General features: G+C 43.3%; 1 protein-coding gene across 1 annotated transcript; it reads left to right on the top strand.

The window, feature by feature from the left end:
* Positions 1-1177: 1177 nt before the first annotated feature.
* LOC145400432 (Y+L amino acid transporter 2-like) lies at positions 1178-21279 on the top strand. Its single transcript, XM_080272946.1, has 9 exons — positions 1178-1607; positions 2815-3036; positions 3252-3477; positions 7696-7740; positions 14198-14321; positions 18479-18679; positions 19117-19266; positions 20662-20839; positions 21204-21279. The coding sequence occupies exons 1-9, from the start codon at positions 1178-1180 to the stop codon at positions 21263-21265; spliced, it is 1638 nt and encodes a 545-aa protein (XP_080129072.1). The 3' UTR covers positions 21266-21279.
* The last annotated feature ends 2141 nt before the right edge of the window (positions 21280-23420 follow it).

Raw genomic sequence — 23420 nt, 5'->3', positions numbered from 1 at the left:
AGAACAATCGGTAAATCAAGGTCATAGCGAGAAGTCAAACATACCGTCTCTGAGACCAGCTGTAGGCCACATATGTTGCACTCTGAATCCACTTTCTTGTTGGAGCATTAAATTCCGTCAAATCTAGATCAGTAAAGCACTTCAGCAACCTATAGACCTGAGTGGCTAAGGTTACCCGAGTGTTCAAACAGTAAGGTAATTCAAAAAAATCAATCTAACTAGTCATTAGTTTTTCTAGGTATTCAAGCTACACTCAGTTACAAGTACTGCCAAGCCCTCATAGGCCTAGCCACTGTTATAACGCCTGTCAGTTGGGCTTACTCTAAAATAACAAAGCATGTCTATCATCCAGCCCTGAATTGTCTCATCAGGAGCGCAGGGTTCCGTGACAGGTTCATCACTCTAGACACTGGCGAGCGTCCAGTCGCTCCTGTGTGAATGTCATTGTGTAAGCAATACCCTCAGCCTTCCGTGGAACTGATCCCCTTATAAGGCACATCCGGCTGGAGCGTCTTAACCCATTAGACCACCCGTCGCCCATTTGGTTAATTGGTGAAGCCCCAGCGTAGCAAATGGTTTTCTGGGTTACAGGAAAATTTGGCTTGTCATTCTGTGACCCTAAATCGTGTGAATGGATGGTGGGCACCCTCATCTGCTGTATAATATGTGAGAAAGTGAGTGGACAAGATACAGAAAGCAAAGCAGCTGTACAATATGCCCATGAGATCCTTACGTGACCACATAACTTGACCAATTAACCACCACCGTGATCGTCCTCCCATTTTTTTTCCTTAATAACAGAACAGAGGAAGGAAAACCAATTGAAAAAATAAAAACATTCCATACACCAGGTTACAGGATTATGCAACACGAATAGAAAGATTTTGTGGCTTGTAATTCGAGGCTGTCAGAACCTGGGGATTCTTTCTCTTAACATTTTCATCTTAGAAGCTCAATTCTTATTCTGTTTTTCTTTTTGTCCTTTGTTCTTTCTTTTTCTTTTTTACGCTTCAGAATCCTATAAGTAATGTGTATAATCAGGTACATTGTGTGTGCCTAATTACGGACACTTTCTGTCCTGTAAAACCGTGAGAGAGAGAGAGAGAGAGAGAGAGAGAGAGAACACCTTCTGATGGCAGATTTTAACGTTCACAGCAGCCGGTATCGTCGGGTCAAGATGAGTGCAACAGGAACGACCCTGAGCGGGACAAAACGCAGCACCCCACACCCCACAGCCCCAGACTCCAGACCATCCAAGCCTCCATCCTCGGCAACACCACTAAAATCAGGATCCAAGAAACTCCCGGCAACCGAAATGTACACAGAGCCGAAAGACAGCGAGACCGATAGCAGAGGAGAAGGCAAGGGACCCCACGGCGGAGGGAAAGGGGATCTGAAGGGAAGGGATGATGGTACGGTATGCCTGAAGAAGGAGCTGGGTCTGCTGGAGGGCGTGACAATAATCATGGGCATTGTGATTGGGGCGGGGATCTTCGTGACTCCCACGGGCGTCATCGCCATCGTGGGGAGCGTGGGAATGTCGCTGATTGTCTGGGCAGTCACCGGGGTTATGTCTACCATTGGCGCGCTCTGCTTTGCCGAGTTAGGTAAGATGTGTGTGTGTGTGTGTACATATATATATATATATATATATATATATATATATATATATATGAAAATCGAGGGGGATGCATACAGAACTTTCGAAACAGCTCTAACATGCACATTTTATTACGACGAATTTATATGTATTTATTACAGTTGCTTGCGGCGCCTCTGATGGTCAGATTTAGAACTAATTAAAAATAATTGTAAACATGGTGGTAGTCAATTACCGGAAAGTTCTTTTTATATCTACACCCACATCATTAATGGCTACAGCGGGTCAGATGGGAGGACAGATTGGTGGGGTGAGCGGGGCGGGTGGGGAGGACGGGTAGGGATAAGTGGATGGGTAAGTGTGGAGGGGCAGGGTGGGTAAGAGGAATGGAGTGGTTGGGCAGGATGGGTGAGGTGGGTGGGTGTGATGGGGCAGCGTGTGGGGGGTGAGTGGGTGGGCAAGACGGATAGGTGAGTGTGGGTGAGGGGGTGGGCTGGGTGAGTGGGAAGGTGGGTGGGTGGATGGCCAGTGCAGGTTGGTGGGTAGGTGAGCAGGGTGAGTGGGAATCGTTGGTGGGTAGTGGGAAACTAGGTTCACTGGAGGAATAGGTCCATGGGGAATATACCCCTGGGGAAATGGACCCAAGGAGGAGCATAGGTTCATTTATTAAAATGGGACCCCGTGAATCTTCTTGCACAGAGGCAATGACCATCCAGGGTCCTAGACAATGTAGGTATGCACAGTCATAGGGTTTTATTCTGGCAACGCCTGGTATCCCTGCTGGTGTTTAATACTTCAGTGGCCTTTCTTATCATTCGGCACCATATTGCTAATAATAGTCAAACAGTACCAAACTGAGCACCAAAACTGGGTTATCTCTGAGATTATTAAAGCTACAGCAGACTTATGCACTTTGCCGGAGAAGAAAAGTAAAAGCTGTTACTTAAATGGTGTTTCTCAAAACTGTGTTCACAGACTGAGTTGGGTATGTTCATGCTTTGGCTTGAGGATCCAAAGTCCCTAATATACAGTATGGACATTATGATGGATAATTTATAAGTGTACATTAATACCAGGCATGAGGGATGGGACACTTCTTTTTCCTGAAATAACATTAGCAAACTGCTCGCTTGAACACGTTTCACACTTCCAAATGTGAATGCCTGTAACTTCATAGTGATTATCCACGTGTTTCTGCGGGACGGGGTTGGCAGGTACAATGATTCCTGAGAGTGGTGGGATGTACAGCTACCTGTACGAGTCATTCGGTCCCCTGCCGGCCTTCCTCTGCTTGTGGGTGACGGTGGTGGTGAGAAACGCTGCCGGTATGGCTGCAGTGACACTTGTCTTCTCCTCCTACCTCGTGCAAGCTGCTCTGCCACACTGCGAAACGGTTCCTGATCTACCAGTCAGACTCTTCGCAATTGTACTTCTTGGTTAGTCAATGTTAATCTGTACCTTCCCGTATAACTATCTGGCGATTGCATCATGTGTATGTGATATAAAAGGATATGAAAAACAAATTCATGCCTCACATATACAGGGGATCATATGGCTCCCAGTAAGATAGTTGTCCTGAGAGCAGTGATGTGATCCAGGTAGTGTTAATTCAGGAGTGCAACCCCACCTCTACTATGATCTCTCTCGCCAGGGTTCCTCACATGGGTGAACTGCGTCAATGTGCGGTGGGCGGCGCAGGTCCAAAATGTGTTTACGGCCAGCAAGGTGGTGGCGCTGACGGTCATCATTGTGACGGGCGCTACTTACCTTGCCTATGGACGCACTCAAAATTATGAGAAGCCCTTCCAAGACACCAACTGGGACTTTGCCGCCATCGCCACCTCCTTTTACCAGAGCCTCTTTACGTACGGCGGCTGGTGAGTGTAATTAAAGAAGTACGATAATTATGTGTATAGATCGATAGTATATTTAACAACAGACTAGTTACTTTTATTAATAATAATAATGATAATCATCATCATCATCATCATCATCATCATCATCATAATCTGTTGCAATGGCAAAGATCTGACACACTTTTATAAATGCAACTTGTTATCCGTTAAGTCATGTAAACAATTTAGTAAATCTATGAGCCAGCGAAACGTAACATAATACCCGATTCATGCTGGCGTCCCTATAAAGGTTTAAATCAACATTTTCTCCCAATAACTGACTTTTTCTTTAATGAACTTTGTAGCAGTTCTCACAGTTTTACTTAATATTGTACCAGCTGTCGATAACCTGAACTTCAATTGAAAAATAGGAACGAACCACCTCCGTACAAAATAGAATCTGATATTGTGACGAACTTCCTCTGTCTGGCAGGTATATGTGAAGCGAATCTGTAAAGAAAAATACAAATAAGATGTATGTGCTGATGGTTATGAGTACGAAGGGTTGCCAAGATTTCAGGGACTTGAATAATGGGTGAATGATTGTATGGGCCATTTCACTGAGCGTGCTGTTGATATTTCTCCATCTTTCACGCTCTCTCTTTCCATACCTCCTGGATATACTTCGCTCCTGGGAAATAATAATGATGATGATGATGATGACGACGCCGTTTGGTTGCATTCGGTTACTCTCATGCAAAGAATTTACAGTATCTAGCCTACCACACTCACCAAATAGCTTTAATAGAAAGCAAAATTTTTACATAATCTTGACGCTTTAGATACAAGGGCACACTGCTGCACCACCTGCTGCATCAATTTGTAGTGACTGCAGAAAATAACGGTCAGGCCAGAGAAATATATACCTTTGGGATGAGATTCGTACCAAAAAAATATTTATATATCTTGCTTCTCGTAACTAGGATTTGCCTTTCTCGGAACGGTAAGAAAGAGGAGAAAATATTGCACCCTCCTTCCCTAGTCCATTGCGCAAAAATATTATCTTACTTACGGCAAGGGTCCATTCGTAAGTCTGTCTGTGAATAACCGTGGAGGCTTGTAAAACTAAGTGCACAGCAAAGTACCCTCTCCCAGTGCCTAACCCAAACATGTAAAGAAAGTCCTCTAAGTCGTTTCTTTGACTTTCTTTTTCTGTATTAAGCCCACGGTAATTTACAGGAAAAATGCCTAATGCAGTTCCATTGGTACCTATAAAACCGATTAGCCAATTTTCCCCAGTCGTGATATTTTGGAACTTAACTATACAAGAAAGTTTGGGATCAAGTATGTGTCACTCCTTCAGGTGGGGGATTCCGCATTAACTCTTTTTCAGCGATTTGTTTTCCTAGAAACACATCATCAATCTCAGCTGCGTAAAATAATCTGACGTTAACTGAAAGAGATTAATAGAGTTTTCTGACCATGAGAGAGTTAATGACACATATAAACCTTCAGGTCTGTTTGATTCGACTGATTATAACTGTCTGGCGTTATCTGAAATAAAACACACGAAGAAGCGACCACGAGAGGGTTAATATCCTCTTGTATAGTACTAGTATATGAGCGAGAAGGATGTAGGCTTGGGAGAGGGCATCGAAATGGCAGGGAACAGGGCGACTTGGAGGCGATTTGTACGTGGCCACCGCTTACGGGATTAGGGTGTCTGGCTACAAATAGACAGAGATGGATAGATATAACGAGATAGGTAGATATAGCAGTTACAAATCATATCGAATTAAAGTCTATAAGCAGCATAAAAAGAATAAGATGCAAAATAAATTAGTGCTACAAAGTCTCTCACGCCAGTGAAGGGTACGCGGTCAGAAACATGAAGTAAATACGACGGTTTTAACACTTGACAGCTATCACGAGTAATACAAACCCTTCCAAAATCTCTGAGAATTATAAGCCACTTTTTTTTCTTCAAGATCGTCGATAATTACCATAAAGCCCTTGTCACACATACGCGACTCAAGGCCCGACCACAGCGCAGCTCAAGGTCGTAACGGCTTTTGTCCTTGGTCATCCCTTGATTCTCCGACAAAGCCCGGACTCTTGAGGCCGGTCGTGAGCCACTGGATGACTCCTCGAGCCTCACGAATTTTTAACGTGCACGTTAAAAAATCATGGCCGCCTCAAGATTTGCCAAAAGTCAGGTCACAGTTGTGTCGTAGTCGGGAGTGTCGGAGGTCAGTCCTGATGCAGTCTTAGCTCAATCGGATGCGTCGTGACGCGTTCGTTGTGTGTCAGCGTGCAGTCGCCGACAAAAAAAACATTACGACTGCGTAACGAGTCACCAACCATGACCAGACCACGATCAGACTGCAACCAGACCCCGAGTAGGGGGAGGCTCGGGGGGGGTCGTCGTGCATTCCCCGAACGCGTCATGCAGTCGTGTTGCATTCTCGGGCGGTTGTGGCTGACAAAAATCCGTTAAAATTTCAAATTTGAAGACTCTTTGCTCCGTCCCCTCGTGATTGCACCTCCTAATGTCACCTTATAACAGTCTTAATGACTCCACTCATCAATACCCACATAACTTAATTTGCCTCATTGACAATGGGTAGGTTGATCCAGAGCAGAGTTGTTGGATCATATTCAGGATAGGAATGCTGCTGGTACCTCTAATTTGTCGTGGAAAACTTGTGGGAGGTGAACGTCATTTACAACCTACAGATGTACAAGGGTGGGAGGGGATACTAATTCCTCGTACTCGCCTGTTTAATTGGTATATTACACACACACACACACACACACACACACACACACACACACACACACACACACACACACACACACACACACACACACACACACACACAGAAAGAGAATTTGTTTTAATCAATTTATTACACAAAAGGCGTCAGTCCAATGTAAAATTCATCGACAAATTTACGTTAATAACATCAGAATCAATTAGTCAAAAGTGAGTAGTGCAAAAAAAAAAAAAATGTTAACAGTAACGCATTAGAGGATTATGACAAAGATATGTAAGTACAGTAAATAATGTGAGGCAGGACCAGCCAGCACAGCAGCATCCTCATCACTCACCAAAACGTGGGTATCAAGCGAGAATGTCATCCAAGTTGTCTCCCAACAGCAGATACCGACAGACATCCACAAGTGGGCGTCCTCGGGGCAGCAAACCTTCGACTTGAGGGCAGTGTAGACAGCAGTGTTCCAGCGTATTACTGTTGGGGGCGTGACACAGGAGGCACGAGGTGAAGTGGGGTAGCAAAAGATGGCGGTAGTGGGTCTTGGAGAGTCCAAACCACTACTATCCTGTTAATGGGCCCACCGTCTTAAAAGAAGCGATGTGCAGAGTAAACACCATCCATTTCCTTACTGAGGGAGGGGTCAACACCAACCGGGTAATGAGTAACAAAGTAGGTCGGCAGTTTGCGAGGCCTGTCAGGAGAGTCTTGCTGGGTTAGTTTAAGAGCAAGAAAATCACCGCGCTCTGCACAATGTCCAAACGCTTCCTAGAGACGTATACAAATCGGGAAGTCATTGCTGACATCTTGACCTCAGCCACGGTGCGCTCAAGGTGGTATGCACGATTCACTTCCGCCAGCCACCACAACTTGACATCAACCGATGGGCTGCCCTCAGACATGAGTTTGATGTACTCATTCCGGGGTGCAAAGGCTGGAAAGGAGGGTGTGGAGGCAGCGGCCTGGGAGGGGGTGTGGTGTCACCGTAATCACTGCACTCAGAGGCCATACCTTCCCTCCGCCGTGAGACTTCAGAGATAGGCGATAAATGCTCCCCACTACTGTTGGGAAAGTCATCCATGGGTCGCTTGGAGGAGGAGGCAGCCTTAGGGACACAGCCGGGAGGTGGTATAGAGGGTGGGTCGGGAACTACAGGAGTGGTTGACGGCCCCGTTTCAGTGGCAAGGTAAGACAAGGTTTGTGGGAGAGGTGGTCGGGGCCGTCCACTCGCCACCGTGGCTTGACCCGATCTGAGAGAGAGAGAGAGAGAGAGAGAGAGAGAGAGAGAGAGAGAGGGAGAGAGAGTGTTCTTCCTCCCCTATTATCAGACGTAATTAATGTTTATATTGGCATAACATCTTACTAACCACAATGTTATTTTAGATGTACTGAAGCTCTGAACCCTTTGTAATTATTTAAAGCCAAGTGATCATAATGGGACTAATATCATGAAAGCTGAATTAAAATTTGTATTCTTTTCCGCCAGGGAGAACCTCAGCTACATGGTGGAGGAACTCAAGAATCCCAACAGGTAAGCTTATACCACGTCGTTCCTAAAGGAATACCAATCTTTTCTTGGTGATATAAGGAGGTTTGTTGCATACAGAAGCACATGCTACCTAATTCAAGCATCAGGCCATTTGTTAAAGCTTGTGGCTGATCCCCCCAGGAACCTCAGTGAGCATCGTGCAATCGACAGGCAACACTCTAATCTTTATGCTTCACTGACACGACACACTAGGAACCTAAGGCCCTGAGGCTTGCATGAGGCTTGAGCCCTAACTTGGAAGCTGGGCTCGAGCTGGATCCAAGCCCAGGCTCACAGCTTACTGAAGCCGGGCTCAAACAGCTCGACTCGGTCTTAAGCTGAACCAGGGCTCAAGTCTGACCACAAAGTTGGGCTCAAATAGCGGATTTCGGGGGCAAAACTTCCACAAATTTCAAAATTACAGTATGTTTTCATAAACTGCGTGGAAATTTTCCTTACCGAGGCTTAATTAAATCACACACTCCAGCTTTCAGGTATTAAACGAGCAGTATTATGCACAAAGTGATATCCTTGCTTTATTTTGGGTCAGGACAATGAGTATATGGACAGAAATAAATCTGAAAGAATGTAGACAGAAATAACTTTGCGTGAATACCGTAATGTAAGTTGTGGTTTGCTATGAGAACTGGAGAACCACTCATATTTAATCTTCCTGTAGTGAAGGATGGCGGGTTATAAACTAATCCACAAAACAGAAAACGAATGGTCGGCAACTATGTTATAATAATTACAGTCATGATGGACAGTTGATATAGGAACTGAACAACGTAACCTACATTATAATCTTACTAATACAGAGAGCTACAAGAGAACCGCAAAACATGCCCTTCACCCTCATAATGCAGGTACAGGAGAGACGGCCCGGGTAAAAATTTACGTGAAATATTCTGCACTCTGATTCAGTGGTATCGTGCAGATTCTCGTAGTTATAGGCAGCTTAACAAGTATATATATGATATCTATACATTTTTATTGCAGTACCAGTTATATTGGGACGAATGGGAATTTCAGAACAGAACCCACATAATAATGAGTTCAATAGGCTATGGAAATTATTAATCAGTGTACATACTTAGATCAACGGACATTTCATTTTGCAAATGGTGATGAATTACAAAGTATTGCTAATCATGGCAAACTTTATCATCTTCCCAATACGATCTGTACTGAACAATATAATATGTGCTTAAAAGGACACATTAACTGCGGTCGTATTCAAATATGTACAAGAAAATCATGTCATAGCCTAGAAGCTTACATTTATACTGATGTCATCGGGAAGCGAATCATGTTTCACTGAAGGCAACACTTGTTAGTAATACCGTCATGCAATGGGAACTTGTTCTAGTAAGATTTATATGGCTGTACAAAACTGACAGTTAAATAATTAGTACTGATTTCAAGGAGTATGAGGATCGTGGGGGGTTTAAAAAGATCAGGCCAAAGTTGCTTATTAGGTGCAATCACTACTGCTTAGTATCCAACAATATCAAACAAAAACTCATCAAAGCATCTCCTGTACCTTGAGCCACGGCTGTACAATATATATTACCAGACAGACATACGACTAAAGTTCTCCAACAGCTGCAACAACAAAAGTCACTGCAGAGTATAATAACAAACAAATCTTTCACCAGTCTTCTATCTGGAACATTTCCTGCACATTAAAACAACAAATTTATAACCAGTGTTGTTCAGTAGTTGTAGTAAGTATTGCCTAGTATAATAAAAAATCAACCTCCACCATTCTCCAGTGACCGCATCTATTGTTACACAGTTTATAAAGAAGTTAATTCACGCTACCGTCAGTTTTCCTGCAGCTGCAACTGTAGTTATTCTTAGCTAATAAATACACCACCAGAATTCTCCGGTAGCTGCAGCCTATTCTATGCATCTAAAAAACAAACAGATCAACCACCAATGTTGTTAAGTGGTTGCAACCACTGCGTTACAGTATAGGAAACAAATCTTCCAATAATGATCAGATATATGTGCAGCCTCGGTAATACGCCCCTACTGCATAAAAAGTCTACCACCAGTGGCGTCATGTAGCAGCAGGCCGTGGTGTAAGTAACAGCATAACAGTTTACAAATGTACCACCAGTTTTCTTCTGTGACTGCAGCCGCTGCAATACACCATAAAAACAAACAAATATACAATACGTTAGCTGCAAATGCTGTTAACAAGCATAATAAATAAATCTACGACCAATTATCTAAACCAGTTGCAACCCAGACCATGTTGTAAAAAAACAAACAAACAAACAATTGTACCATCCATGCAGCACAAAAGCAACTCAATCTGTCAGTATCATGCGCAGCTGCTGCAAAGGTACGCTGCTGCACATTACACCTTAATACCATGCAAAACTACCACTGAAGTTATCCAGTAACTAAAACAGTTACTGGATAACAGCGTAATGCCAAAAAAATCAACCACCAGTGCTCTTTAATCACTACCACTGTTACAGAGTATAAATCAAGCTAATGTGCAGTAGTACCAACTTTCTCCAGCAATTGCGATCACTACTACGAAGAATCACTCTAACTTACACACACACACACACACATACACACACACACACACACACACACACACACACACACACACACACACACACACACACACATAAACACACACACACAAACACACACATACACACACACACACACACACACACACACACACACACACACACACACACACACACTCACACATACACACACTCATACTCATACTCATACTCACACTCACACACACACACACACACACACACACACACACACACACAGATTTTAATACATTTTCGTCAGCCATCTAGGTACTCCCTGGAAACCCTCTTGCAGATCCCGCGGGGTTCATGAACCCCACGTTGAGAACCCCTGGCCTAGACGTCCCCTGGCATAAACTACACCACGAGACATTCAGTTGAGCTTGAGGACAGCACTAGACAGTGAGACTATCAACCTCGGAAATGGCCTGAAGGTGTTCACTCTTTTTTAACATCATTAACTTCAAGCAGTAAACTACCATCAGCTTGAGGGACAACCATAGGAGTAGCACCACATGCCCGAACGTGACCACGATGCACTTGAAGCTAGAAAGGACTCAGAGAGCTCATACTTCCACCAATGCCATTGCAGGATCTGGATTCGGATCCGGATCCTCCCCCAAATTTAATCATTTCTTTCTTGGCCCATGGCCCATCCTTCCACAAGATTTCATAGAAATTCATCGAGAACTTTTGGAGATATTGTGCTGACAAACAAGCAAAAAATTCCTTGATCCGGATCACCACTAAAATCTATTCAGCTCTGACATGGCCACCAGGGAGGAGCCAATTGAAGATCTGGGAGTAGCATTACTTGCGGGCATGCCAAGCGTCGTCAGCTGCTTCGTGTTATCGAGGGGGCTACGAGACGGGGATTTTAAAGCAACCGACATTAAGTTGCGGAAAACGAAGTGCTGTGCGATTTGTAAAAAAAAAAAAAAAAAAAGAGAGAGAAAAGAAAAAAAGTTGATGAGGCAGTGCTCTCAACCACCGACACCATTGAAGGCTGACTCCCAGATGTCCGCTATTAACCCTCTGGTGTCAGAACACTTGCACAGGCACAAGTATAAGCCAGTCCGCTAGTTGGGACAATAGTATATAAATATGCAATCATCTCCAAATTGTAACGACAGACGCCCGGCCATACGCTAGAAGTCCTATCCCAGGAACGGCCTTTCACTGGAACTGACAGGCCACTCCCTAGAGATAGCTCCGCCTTTGGGGCTGCCATATAGCTAGGCCTATTACAGCCCCTCCGGTCCAAACATCCTCGGGTGTCAGTCCCACAACAGCTCTACAAGTGATCTCGAACATTAACACAATCCTAGCTATGACGTCTTTCCTCCCTACACACAGGAGGAAACATTGTCAAGCGTGGAAATATCCACACTACTTACATAAAAAATATTGCATTGGAAGAAGGCCAAAAAATAGCAAGAAAAATAAATCCAGATAAAATCAGTCAGGCTAAAGGCAGAGAAACAAGGCCAACCAAAGAGGGTGTCATGACCCAGCCGTCGACCCCAAGCAACCCCATTACAGCAAAGGGTAAGGAATTGGGGGAGACTAAGTTTTGAGATTCAGTACGTTTCTAAGTTTTCGGACACATAATACGCAGCAGTAAGATCAGTTGAAACAGTTCACCTACATACAGTATACAAAGCTGTATTGTTGACCAACTTCTCATACACATACAGTAATACAAAATCTGACATTCGACTGGGACGATTCAAACAAATTATAAAATGCTGTAGAATTAACTGTATTCAATTACCTAATACAGAGCAGTGCAGTAAAAGCTCTTGTGAGGAAGTGAAATCTGGGCAACGAGTGATAGGGAGCTTTTTTTATTGCAAGCTGTACAAGTAACCTTTCTTAGAACAGATGCAGACATAAAGAAGTATAACTTATTGTGAAATTTACGGTAGTTATGGAATGGAAGAAAGACCATTGGAGTGAGATATGGAATTCCTAAATGGACAAAAATGAATACAATGAGATGGCACAGACATATATAAAGAATGCACACAGATAGGATGCTAAAGAAGATGGGCGAAAGTAAGGTCAAAGATAATGTTAGTAAATCTTACGTGGTATGGAAGAAGAGAGTGAAGTGTTGTATTGGTGATGAAAAGGAGTGATAATGTAGTCTTGAGATGTTCTGTCATGTCCATCCCCCGAGAGGAGTATGTGAGGATAATGTAGCCTTGAGGTGTTCTGTCACGTCCATCCCCCAACTGCGGGTTTCTAGGAGGAAACAAGTCAAGATCATGGTTATACACAAATGTCAATTAGCTGCAGTGATTCAGACACATTTAAAACCTATATTACCAAATAGTAATTTGTCAAACAGTACGAACACCAGTCAACTGCAGCTTTTCAGACGCATGCCATAAAATCCTACAACCGAACACAATTTTTCAAACATATAGTAAAGAGCTGAATAATTGCAACGTTTCAGACAAAATCCCTGAAATTTTTCAAATATACAAAATTGTAAAATAGACTACAGATTCTCAAAAACATAATACAAAGATATACAACTGACTACAACATTTCAGATATGCAGTACATTGTTGGTCAACTTACTCTACTTAACCAAAACACAATACAAAGGATAACAGCCGATTTCAAGTGAAAGTTTTACAACTAAATCCAAAATGTACACCCTCTAAAAAATTTTTCGGCACCCCCTGCTCTGATATCTTTCGCAACGATCACTGTTACAGACGGCTAGAATACGTGGTGTGGTTGATACCCCTGTATCTCTCTCACTCTCCCACTGGATTTCATCATTAGCGGACGAAGTAACACACACCAGCAACACAGGGCCAGGGATACCAAGCACACACCGAAATTCAGGAGATGATTCAGAATGCTTCGTGTGGTGTATCATAATGTATCGTGTCGTAACGGTGCCAAAACCTTTTTTATAGCCTGTACAACAGATATAAACTGACTGACAATTTTTGAAAATCGTAATTCAAAACACTGATATGAATTTTGTGGTGCAACAAATAAAAACATATAATTCAGAGTTGTGCAAACATATTCAAGTTTTCAAAGTAATGCAGCAAAGCTGCACATGAATTCATCAGTGGCAGAAACATAATTCAGAGCAAGTTTTCAAAGTCATGCAGTAAAGCTGCACAAGAATTCATCAGTGACAGAAACATAATTAAGATAGAAAAAAAAAAAGAGCTGGAAGAAATAGGTCCTTACAAAAATAGTCAGCTTAGCAGAAGGGAAACAAGGCCAACCAAAGAGGGTGTCAAGACCCAGCCATCAACCTCAAAGAAATTTTTTAAACAATTGTTTCAAAGACTTGCAACTGAATCAACTTGCCATGCTTGAAAACCATTTTATCCCTTCAAATCCATAATTATTTCAAAGATGTGCACCTGAAAATAGTAAGACAGCATATTGTACTTACATATATTTCAAGGGCTCTGGAAAGATATATCTTGGGGACAGTTCTAAAACTCACACATCCCTCAACCTCCTCGAGCCACCTGTCAAAATTTGTTCAGATGGTCACACTGAAGGCCACTATGTAACACACAGAACTGACAACCAGTCAGGTAGCAACCTTAACTACACTGATTTTATCCGGACCTTGCAAATGTATAAGTAATAGTAATAGGTTATTTTAATGTCAAATGACGACCCATTTTGGAATATTAAGAAGGAACGTGTGAAGCACTAATAATATCAATATATGAAAGATAATCGGACAAATTTTAAATCCAACACTGACGAGCTCTGTGCAAACGAGATATTAAGCTCGTCTTCTTTCCTTAATGACCGAGCCCCTATGCCCTCCTGCTCTCCCAAAGATTTACTCTGTCCAACAAATCTAACCTTTGTCTTTCATTCCGCCGACCCAGGAATCTGCCTCTGTCTATCATAATCTCCATGTCGCTGATCACTGTGGTGTACACCCTCACTAACGTGGCCTACCTCGTCGTACTCACACCCGCTGAGATGATCGCCTCAGAGGCCGTTGCCATGGTAGGTAAATACACTCACTTGGACGCAATATGAGGTGCACAGGGCTGTAGATGGCATGGGAGGCTTCGTAGCACCTCTTCCTTTGCGGTTGGTTTTGCATATAATACCCTGACATTCTCTTGTAGGTCAAATATGACTGGTTACATAGCTTGCATCAATAACATACAAAATTATATCCAGGTGTACAGTGCTGAATAAATTTGCTTAGGAAGAGGGTCTACGAAATATCTAATGGCAATAAAAATACAACCAGTAATCGTAAGTGGGCTACTGACCAATACTTTATTATATTTATTACACAGCCAAATACTGCTTCAGACCTATCTCTATACGAGTATTTTGGGGTCGTTTTATTCATTGTGTTATATCTAATGTCAAATAATTGTATTGAGCTTCGAGGGCTCTCCCACCCCCCATTGCATTGGAGGGGTGAGTCAACACTGCATCTAGCCCATCCAGTTGTAAAAAGAGACATTTGTCACATTGAAAAGGAAAACCGTTCCTACCCTGGGGGTAGAGGGATTTTTCAAGAATACTCCCCCAGTATCCCTGCTTGTCGTACAAGCCGACTAAAAGGGTTGGCAAGGGGTAGTGCCCCTCCCTGGAAAACAACTAACTAAAAAAGACAAACAAGAAGCCTCGGACAAGGACTGACCAAAAGATGACAACCAAGGACCGGACAAAAGACATGGTAATTGCAACATGGAATGTAAGAGGTGCGAATGATGAGGTGGAAGAGAGAGATTGTCCAGGTGCTTGAGGGTGCGAAAGTTGATGTATGCGGAGTAACTAAAACTAAATGGTGAGGAGAGAGTGTGAGAGAATGGGAGTATGGATGGGGTATATGTGCAGGAGTAGGTGTGAATGAGAGGGCAAAAGAAGGAGTGTGTATAGTTGTGAGTAAAAGATGGAAGAAGAACATAAGACAGTATGGATCAATTGGGTCAAGGATTGTGTGGGTAAGATTGAAAGTTGGAATACAAACGTGGGCGATTGTGTGCGTGTATGCGCCAACGCAAGATCGTGCAAGCAGAGTGAGAGAAGAGTTCTGGACAAATGTGGAAGTGTGCATGGAAAAGTCTGGAAGGAATAAGAGTGTTTTTGATCGGTGATATGAATGGTAAAGTAGGGAATGTGAAGGTGGATGGAATAGTTGGTGAGTGGGGTGTGCCTGCTGAGACAGATGAGAATGGCAATGCGTTAGTGGACATTTGTGCTGGGAGGGGGTTGGTGATAGCCAATACCCTCTTCAGGCATAAAATGATCCACAGGTATACATGGCGAGTGATGAGAAGGGTGGGTGGTGAACTGAATGAAAGGAAGGCAATGACTGATTATGTGTGTGTGGATGAAAGGATGTGAAGACGTGTAATGGATGCAAGAGCTTATAGAGGTTTGGGGAGTGGACTTTCTGACCATTACTTGTGGTGGCCAGAATCAAGATCCAAATAAGATGGAGAAATAGAAGGGAAGGACGGGAAGAAGGAGTATTTGCAAGGAGAGTGGAAAGGTTACAAGAGGATGAGAAAAAGGCAGAATATAAGAGAGAAGTGGAGGAACGATTGGGCAAATATGAATTGGAGCAGATAGGGGACGTGGAAGGTGTGTGCAGGATATTCACAGAAGAAATATGTGCAGCATGTGATGTGGTGTGTGGGATGAAGAGAAGACGGAGGGGGGTGCAAGGAACAGCGTGGTGGAATGAAGAGGTGAGACAGGCTGTGGCACAAAAGAAGAAAGCATACAATGAATGGATGAAAAATAGGGGCGTGGAAGAAGTTGAGAGGCGAAAGAGAGAGTTATATGTAGAAAGAAAGAGAGAGGTGAAAAGATTAGTAAGAGAGAGTAAGAAGAGAGTGGATGAGGAATTTGGAAGGAATTTGAGTGTAAAGTGGAGGGAATGTAAGAAACTGTTGTGGAAAGAGGTGAAGAGAGTAAGACAGGGCAGAAGGGAAGTTAGTAGGGGAGTGAAAGATAAAAATGGTAGATTACTAATGGAGAAGGGAGAAAAAGTGAGCAGATGGAGAGAACACTTTAAGGAATTGTTGAACATAGGGGATGGAAGTAATGCGAGTATAAGTGGCTGGGGAATGGCTGGGAGAAGGAGGGAGGTGAGAAGACAGGAAGAAATCAGTAGGATAGAAGTTGTGGAAGCAATGAAGAAAGTTAAATCGGGGAAAGCCCCAGGAATTGATGGAGTGTGTGGTGAAATGCTGAAGCATGGGGGAGAGATTGTAGTAGAATGGATGTGGAAGATGTGCAGATTGGCCTGGGAGGAAAGTAGAGTCCCGGAGGATTGGAAGTCAGGTATAATTATTCCCTTGTGCAAAGGAAAAGGGGAAAAAGAAGTGTGTGGTAATCATAGGGGCATTTGTCTTCTTCGTATAATAGGAAAAGTGTATGGTAGGATACTTATTGACAGAGTCAGAGAAAGAACAGAGGAATTAGTTGGAGAAGGACAAGGAGGCTTTAGGAAGGGAAGAGGTTGTGTAGATCGGATATTCATTCTTGGATCTTTAGTGGAAAAGTTTCTAGAGAAGGGAGAGAAGTTGTATGCGGCTTTCATGGATTTGGAGATAGCATATGACAGGGTGGATAGACAAGGATTGTGGAAAGTGTTAAGAATATATGGAGTAGGTGGGAAGTTGTTGAATGCTGTGTAGAGTATGTATGATGGTGCCAAGGCTGCAGTGCGTGTGGATGGTGAACTGAGTGAATTTTTCTCTTTGAAGGTTGGGTTGAAACAGGGATGTGTCATGTCTCCATGGTTGTTCAATCTGTACATGGATGGGGTAATAAAAGAGGTACAATGTAGGGTAGTGGATGTTGGAGTGGCCCTGGTGAGAGAGGGTAGTGTTTGGAAACTCCCTGTACTGTTGTTTGCAGATGACACTGTGTTGTTGAGTGAAGACGAAGGGGAGCTGCAAGGCTTGGTGGATGAGTTTGGGAGAGTGTGTAAGAAACGGAATCTAGAGGTGAATATAGGGAACAGTAAAGTGATGGTCATTGAGAGAGGTGAAGTCAGTGAATGTATAGCGAGGTTGGATGGTGAGGAATTGGAAAATGTGAGTACGTTTAAGTACTTGGGTAGTGTGATGAGTAAGGATGGAGGTTTGGAGGGTGAAGTGCTTGAAAGGGTACAGCAGGGAAGAAAGGTTGCTGGTTCCTTGAAAGCAGCGATAAGAAACAGGGAAGTGAGCATGGAAGTGAAAAAGTTACTACATGACAGTATTGTGGTACCAACTCTAACGTATGGATGGGAAGCTTGGACGTTGTTGGAAGGACAGAAGTCAAGAGTGAGGGCAGTGGAAATGAGTTATTTAAGAGGAGCCTGTGGAGTCACATGGAGAGACAGGCTGACAAATGAGGTTATAAAGGAGCGTTGTGGTGTGGATGTGGATGTGATAGGAAGCGTTAGGAGGAATACACTGAGGTGGTTTGGCCATGTCGAGAGGATGGAGGGTGAAAGATTGACGAAGAGAGTGTATGTGAGTGAGGTGGAGGGGGGGAGAGGGAGGAGGAGGCCGAGGATGAGATGGAGGGATGAGGTGGAGAGGTATATGAGAGAGAGGGATGTGAGCTGGGAGCAGGGCAGTGAAATGGCGAGGGACAGGGCGACGTGGAGGTGATTTGTTTGTGGCCACCCCGAAAGGGATTGAGGCGTCTGGCAATAGATAATAAATAGATGTTGTTTTGCTCCTCCCTCACCCCCCCGTGTGTGTGTGTGTGTGTGTGTGTGTGTGTGTGTGTGTGTGTGTGTGTGTGTGTGTGTGTGTGTGTGAGAGAGAGAGAGAGAGAGAGACCATTAAATTACCATGCTTCAGTTCTCTTAAGCAGTAAATTATGGGTAACATTTTGTCTCTTATTTCAAGGGATACTCAGTGAACGGCAGGGTAAAAGCATCTGAAAACTGTACTAAGACATATCATTGTGTAATTCGCTGTTTGTCCTTTGGCTCGATGTACAGTGCGCTTGTGACTGAGTTCCGTGCTTAAGATCAGTGAATGTATGGATGTTATTTTGCTTGCAGTTTCACGTCACTGTTAATGGCCAAGAGGTCATGGCGTACAGAGATCGCTTGTTCCGATCAACGACAGATGGTATCCACATTCTTTGCCGTATTTTTAACTTGTAATTCATAATATATCCTTCCCCAGACCTTTTCTAACCGCGCGTTGGGTGTGATGGCGTGGATAATGCCGATGTTCGTGCTGTGCTCCACTTTTGGCAGCGTCAACGGTGGCTGTTTCACTCAGGCGCGTCTTATCTTCGCTGGGTCCAGAAAGGGTCAGCTGCCTGAGGCTTTAGGACTCGTCAGCGTCGACAAATTCCTACCAGTTCCGGCTGTAGTTCTTAATGTCAGTCACCAGTTTGAATAGGGATGTACAGTTGCGTTCATAAGTAAGGATACACATGTGGTAGTGTTGTATACTATACTGCTCATTCGTACTGTAATGCGAAAGTTTTCTATTCACTGCCTGATGAACTGAAGTTAAGTGGACCAGGAAGTAAGTGAAATAGTTCCACATCCAACCAGCAGTGGACACTATGCTAGACAACACGACTACATGTATAGCCATATTTATGAACGCAATTGTACAGAATAGTAGATAGGTAATGCTTAATGTCTCATAAAGTTTCTTACACTTTTTTTTTTTAATGAAAAATATGTGAGCGGTATCAGTATCGAAGCGTGCAAAACATAATGTAAATGTTGACCATAGAGAAAGAATCATATAATCACATGAGTTAATGTTGCCCCTTTTGCCCCACATGGCACGATGCGGGTATGCAGAGTTTGCTGACGCTGGTGATGCTGGTCAGCTCGGATATGTTGCAGCTCATTCAGTACGTCACCTGCTCCGCCACCCTCATTTCATTCGGCTGTATGTGCGCCCTCTTATGGTTTAGATATAAGGAGCCGGACAGGGAAAGGCCATACAAGGTGAGAATAAACTACATTTATAATGGGTGGAGGCATGTCAGCCACACCGCACAGCAGAATCATATTGGCTAGGCAGAGGTTCATTGTGGTTAGTGTCAGAGTTTCATCCTCTGTGAAAGATATCAGGCACCTTTCAGATTATGTATTCCTGGGATTTGTGATTTAACCAGGTTAATCAAAAGATGCAAGACATGTGAGGAAACAGTAGTTTAGATGCTAGGTGGTTGTTTTGGCATAGTTCAAGCTGTATGGGCGAGCTGTTGATGAATGTTCTTCCTGACACCAAATGCATATAGTTTTGCTGGATTTTTCATGTCTGGATTTAAGAGTTTATAGACACTTCTGCACTAGGTAACACTAGAACTGTAAATAAATAATGAAAGGATGGCAAAGGATCTTCGCAAAACAGCGAGTGTGTGTGCAATGGTTGCAGAGCAGGCTACAGCTCTGAACTGTATTAACTGTCAGCGAAGAAAGAGTTTCATGGTTCCTTCATCATTCATTCATTGCCAGACGCCACGTATCCCAAACGGGGTGGCCAAGAGCTCAGAGTTAATTGTTTTACAGGGAGGGGCACTAATCCTCCACCAACCCCACTTGACACGTAGGGAGAAAAAGGGGAGGCGGGTTACTGGACACTTGATCCCGGTCTCCCAGAATCAGAGTTTAAGTTCCTTAATTGAATATATTCCTTATGAGAAACGGTGTAACACTCAAATGATCCAGTTCTCATTTACGAGTATTGCATTTACTTGCATTTTTGATGGTAGGTGGTGGCGAACATCATATAGTCTGTTGACGTAGTGCTCCCTACTTCTTCCTTCACTTTAATCATTCTATTTCTGTGCCTCACCTCCTCTCTTCCTGTTTTTCCCTTTCCTTCCTGTCACTTTTTATTACTCTTCTTGCCGCATCAGGTGGCCCTAAAGTCTAGACTGATTAACAAGTCTAATGGTTTTCTGTAACCCAGGAAACCATCTACAAACTTGAATGATAACAACCACGTAACCAGATAATGGGGTGACGTGTAGTCAAGTATGATGCCCCGTTAACTGGGTGAAGAGACGCAAATCCAGCGCCTTGCTGTGCCGAAGCGCTGTCAGCCGCAAGGGATCTTAGGATCACTGTACGGGATGACACTGTAGGGGCACTTGCTTGCCTATGATGGTGGGTCTGCTCAGCCAGACAGATAGGAATTGATCAGCAACAACAACAACTTGCATATTTATAATCATGAAATGACCATACACTTGATAAACTTGTTTAATGTATCAGGGGCGGATATTAATTTTCTAATAAAAGGCCTTCTAATAACCATATCAAATTCTCTTCGGAAGGGAAAGCAACAAATAAGCTAACTTTAACGTCAGCTACAAGATCAGTTTGGTCGTGCAGGTGTGGTTGGTGCTGCCGGTGGTGTATGCGATCCTGCAAGTGTTTCTGCTGGTGCTGCCCCTCATCCACGACCCCATCACGGTGGGAATCTCCATCGCCCTCGTAGCATCAGGCCTACCCGTCTACTACCTCGCCATTCACAGAAAAGACATAGTAGAAAAGTGCGACCAGCCTCTCCGTAAGTGTATTTACCATAGCACACACACCACAGACAGATAAACAGACAGACAGATAGACAGTATATAGATATCCTTTTGGACTAGGAAGAAAGAATACCACCCAAGCATACATCTTGTGTGTCACTGAAGGCGGGTAAAATGGGTGACATGAATATCCGAAAGAGACCAAGGCGGAACACTTTTCTTAAAGCAACAGACAACACTTCAAAAAAATATCCATTCTATAATAATAATAATAATAATAATAATAAGGCACTAACAATGACGTATCTATTTCGCCGAACGCGCCAAATTAAGCATCTTTTCCTTACATGCAGTGGAATATCAACATCAGTGGAGCGAGTGACGTGTTTCCCCCTACAGGTAAGCTGACCTACTGCTGCCAGATGCTGTTCCGGAGTGTGGCCGAGGAGAAGGTGGACTGACGGGGTCGGGCTGTGTGCTTCAGAAGGCTACATAATATTGATGATGGGACTGCCTTGTCACTCATCCTTTCAAAAGTGTTAACTCGAGCACAACACTGTTTCCTTTACTGACAGGTGCTCTGATTGGTGCTTCTACGAGTTTTATGGTTTGACACACACACACACACACACACACACACTCACACAAACACACACACACACACACACCTGTAAACTGCCATACTCATCAGTCCACAATACAAAATAGTCCGCACATTGACTATTTACATTATCAACCACAAAACTCGTTTCTTATACCCCTAAAGTAAAACGTGTGTAAATACTGCAATATTATCTAGAGAAGCATGAAGTACGATCCTGTATATGGCACTGTTACCTTGGATTGCTCTGTGATATGTAATAATTGCCAGGGGGAGGAAATTAAAGGGAAAAAACTGCTGATGAAAAAAAGTGCTAACAGAGAGCGTGTAATTTGAACGAGTGCTGACAGACATCTTGGTGCAAACAGATAATTGGAACAAGTGTCTGAGTGGTACTGTATACAAATGGATGGTTGGTGCAAATAGAGAATGAGTGGTGTAAATAGATGACAAATGGCTCATACTGATAATGGTGCATATAACTGGAATAATAGGATCAGTCGTGCAAGGAAGTGAATCCAGAAGCCCATGAATACTGGTGAGTAGGGGAAATGGATGACTCTAGACGAGGGTGATGGCAACCAATTGATTCAACGACATGCTTCTTCACATCCCACAAGATGGAATGAGAGAGTTTGAGATGAGACATAGGGGTGATTGGTGGCAGGAGAGATGGTTTTGTACAAACAATGAGGGAACTCGGTTTGGTATAGGGCGACATGAAAGCACACAAGTCCCTGGGGAAGATAATTAAGGAAACAATGATCTCAAATAACAGGAATGAAAAGGTAAAACTTCCCTTTCTTGATTTTTAGAGGACCCGGCCGTGATTCACAAGGAAATTTACACTCCATTCACTCTCGTTACTTTGTTTTTGGAGGAAGGACGTGGCGAGAGGTATAGAATTTTCCCATATCATTTTTCTTCCTGTAGTTAGAAAGTTTTAGCCACAACAGGGCACTTACAATATGTTTTTATGTGATTCCAAACTGAGGAGTTGATAAAGGTGGGTGAATGAGACGAACTGCGTGAATTACGAGGTGAGAATGAAAGGTGTGAGTGTTTATAAGCTGGCCTAATTCTAAGTCAGTAAGCATCTGTGTATATCTGCTGTCTGTGTATACTTATAAATAAATTAGTAAGAACTTTTTAATGGGACTGTATTGTAAAGAAATATATACTGCTCAATCAATGCCTGTTTTTCGGTAGCCCGTAACCTCAGTCTCTTTATTGTATTATGTTTACGAAGAGGCACATTTAGGAGACCGCATTTACAGCAACACCTATCTACCCTCGCAAGAAATATTTAATGTCTCTTAACTCTTACGGCTTCTTCTTTAGTAATTTATATCTAGGTTTCATGTTCATAATGAGGGTGTCCAAATACACCGCATAAATACAGTTTAATATATGCATAAGGAGAATACAGACTCGTGCCGCGGTGGAGAGGGTAATGAGGAGACATGCTGATGAGGAGAGACATAAACAGCGGGATCAGCGATGACACACACACACACACACACACACACTGCGACGGAGATGAAGGTGGACAGTGGTACAGAACTGCATCCTTAGAATCTTCTGACTCCCGATGTGTGTGTGTGTGTGTGTGTGTGTGTGTGTGGAGCCATGTAGGAATACTGAACACAAGTGCACACGCCGACTATGGATCTGGACGTGTGAGAGAGAGAGAGAGAGAGAGAGAGAGAGGGGTGGAGGGGATGGGTAGCCACTGAGAAGATGAAAGAAGAGGATGACAAAACTAAAAATACCAGACGGAGGTGAGTATGGGAAAACTATAGAAAGTGGAGGGATGAAAGAATTAAAGAAAATGGAGGGATGAGATATTAATAAGAGTGACTAAAGTAACTGAAGGGATGAAAGACTGGGGCAAGCAACTGAAGAAAATGGATGGATGAAAGAATATGATGGGTAACGGAAGAAAACAATATAATTATGGGTTTAAACGAGGTAAAGAAACAGTGTAGAGATGGAAGAACGGGCTAATAGAACGG

Source organism: Coenobita brevimanus, chromosome 52 (genome assembly GCF_032717465.1).
Source record: "Coenobita brevimanus isolate Jiangsu-jjx chromosome 52, ASM3271746v2, whole genome shotgun sequence".
NCBI lineage: Eukaryota > Metazoa > Arthropoda > Malacostraca > Decapoda > Coenobitidae > Coenobita > Coenobita brevimanus.
This window is presented reverse-complemented; position numbering and strand designations above follow the sequence as displayed.